Here is a 2,678-nt window from a genome sequence, read left to right as displayed (position 1 = left end):
AAAACTCTCAGAGAAAGGCACTGTGTTCTAAAGAGAAATTAACTTTCTACACAGAACAGACCATGTATATATATAATGCCTAGGAAATTCCTAAAACAATAAGGATTGTTTGAAGTTTCACTTTATTTTATGTTATTTTTCTGGAAACAACGTGTTACCATAACACCGCCTACAAGTATCCAGGCCTATTCTCATATAGTCAGAGTCGTGTACAAATGGAATCCAAGGCACATTTGCCTATAGAAATGTATTCTCTGGCCAGAGAGTCATTTCCGTTTCCGCTCTCGGTCCAGTTGGGTTCTTTAGGGTGTTGTGTGGAGGTGTTCGGTGCCCAGTTTTCGGGATGACCACAGAAAAGAAGCCACAGGTGGACCTGGGTCTGCTGGAGGAGGATGACGAGTTCGAGGAGTTCCCGACAGAAGACTGGACAGGCTGTGACGAGGATGAAGATGCCCACGTCTGGGAGGATAATTGGGATGATGACAATGTAGAGGATGACTTCTCTAATCAGTTATGGGCGGAGCTAGAAAAACAGGGATACAAAATGGAGACGGCGTAGCGGAGGAGAAATACGACTCTTTGTTTGCCATGTATAATTTTTTTTTCTTTTGTGTTTTACAATAAATATTTTGTTCTTCTGTAAAGTGGTTTAGAAGTTCTTTGCCACAAACTGCTCTGGTGTTACCACAAAGATCTATTAATACTTTGTTTAATAAAGACTGAAGGATTGCTGCAAAAAAAAAAAAAAAATGTATTATCTATCTATCTATCTATCTATCTATCTATCTATCTATCTATCTATCTATCTATCTATCTATCTATCTATCTATCTATCTATCTATCTATCTATCTATCTATCTATCTATCTATCTATCTATCTATCTATCTATCTATCTATCTATCTATCTATCTATCTATCTATCTATCTATCTATCTATCTATCTATCTATCTATCTATCTATCTATCTATCTATCTATCTATCTATCTATCTATCTATCTATCTATCTATCTATCTATCTATCTTATACTTTCTATTCTATACTTTCTATTCTATTCTATTTCTCTTCTATTAAAGCATCTTCTTTAGTTAATTTCACAAAGCTAACACAACCAGAGAAGTATACTTTTTTTTTTTTTAAGTGACAATTATTTTCTGTCCAATGACACTGAAATCACAATCACCTTATTTAACCACTTTAAGACCGGAAGGATCTGCCCCCTTCCTGACCGGGCCCTATTTAGCGATTCGGCACTGCGTTATTTTAAAAGACAATTGCACGGTCATGCAACGCTGTACCAAAATAAAATTGTTGTCCTTTTTTTCCCTACAAATAGAGCTTTCTTTTGGTGGTATTTGATTACCTGTCCAATTTTTAGTTTTTGCGCTATAAACAAAAAAAGAGCAAAAATTTTGAAGAAAAAAACAATATTTTTCACATTCTATAAAAAATAAAAAATATATTTTTTTTTAACATTTTAGGCCAATTTGTTTTCTGCTACATATTTCTTGATTTATGTAATTTTTATTGTTTTTTTTTTTACTAGCAATGGCGGCAATCTGCATTTTTTTGCGGGACTGTGACATTGCGGCAGACAGATCGGACCCCTGACTGACAATTTTGACACTTTTGAGGGGGCCAGTGACATTACTACAGTAATTAGTGCTAAAAATATGCACTGTTACTGTAATAATGACATTGGCAGGGAAGGGGTTAGCATTATGGGTGATCAATGGGTTAAATGTGAGCCTAGGGGAGTGATTCTAATTGTGGGGGGGTGTCAGGGAGAAGAACAGTCAGCTGTGTTTACATCAGCTGACCGTCCTTCCCTCTCTGCGGGGAGCAATCGCGGGTGTCAGGCAATCAATTGGAGCTGCCTACCCGCTGCATCGGCTTCCCCACTGACGAGCGGGAACGGGAGCGCGCCCCCTAGCCTCCCGAGAGCGAGAGCACCGTATATGTACGGCGATTCACCTGGGAGTGGCTGCCTGCCGCAGTACATCTGTGGCAGACGGGCGGTCGTAAAGAGGTTAATAAAATACCTTTTCTAATGTTGAAGTGATACTAGTTAAAAATAACAAACATGTTATAAATACCTGCACTGTGCAGTGGTTTTGCACAGAGTAGCTCTGATCCTCCTCTTTTTGAGTCCCTCTTTGGTGCTCCTGGCCCCTCCCTCCTGTTGAGTGCCCCCACGGCAAGCAGCTTGCTATGGGGCACCTAAACCGAGCCACACTCCTGCCCTCTTTCTCTCCTCATTGGCTGGCTGCCTTTGATAGACAGCAGTGGAAGCCAATAGCACCATGCTGTTGTCTCAGCCAATGAGGGGAGTCACGGGCTAATACCCTACCCCCTGTCATCCTCATCTTAATCACACCTGGCAACCCACTTATACCTCACTATTACCCCACCCCCTGCCAGTCTCCTCCTCATCTTCATCACACCTGGCAACCCACTGCAACCTTGCTAAAACCACAACCACTGTCATCCTTATGTTCATTACACCTGGCACCCCACTGCAACCTTGCTAACACCCTACCCCCTGTCATCCTCATCTTCATCACACCTGGCAACCCACTGATACCTTCCTAATACACTGCCCCCGTCATCCTCACCCCACCTATAGCCCACTGCCAGCTTCCAAACACCTGTATTGAGAAAGCAGCTTATTCCAACGT

The 2,678-nt window shown here is 41.3% G+C and overlaps 1 protein-coding gene across 1 annotated transcript; it reads left to right on the top strand.

The window, feature by feature from the left end:
- Positions 1-269: 269 nt before the first annotated feature.
- On the top strand, positions 270-644 carry LOC309556005 (26S proteasome complex subunit SEM1-like). The gene has a single exon (XM_082258266.1). The coding sequence runs from the start codon at positions 344-346 to the stop codon at positions 557-559; it is 216 nt and encodes a 71-aa protein (XP_082114392.1). The 5' UTR covers positions 270-343; the 3' UTR covers positions 560-644.
- The last annotated feature ends 2,034 nt before the right edge of the window (positions 645-2,678 follow it).

Source organism: Pelophylax lessonae, assembly GCF_965119305.1.
Source record: "Pelophylax lessonae genome assembly, chromosome: 5".
NCBI lineage: Eukaryota > Metazoa > Chordata > Amphibia > Anura > Ranidae > Pelophylax > Pelophylax lessonae.
Note: the sequence above shows the minus strand (reverse complement) of the source record. Positions and strands in the feature narration are given on the sequence as shown.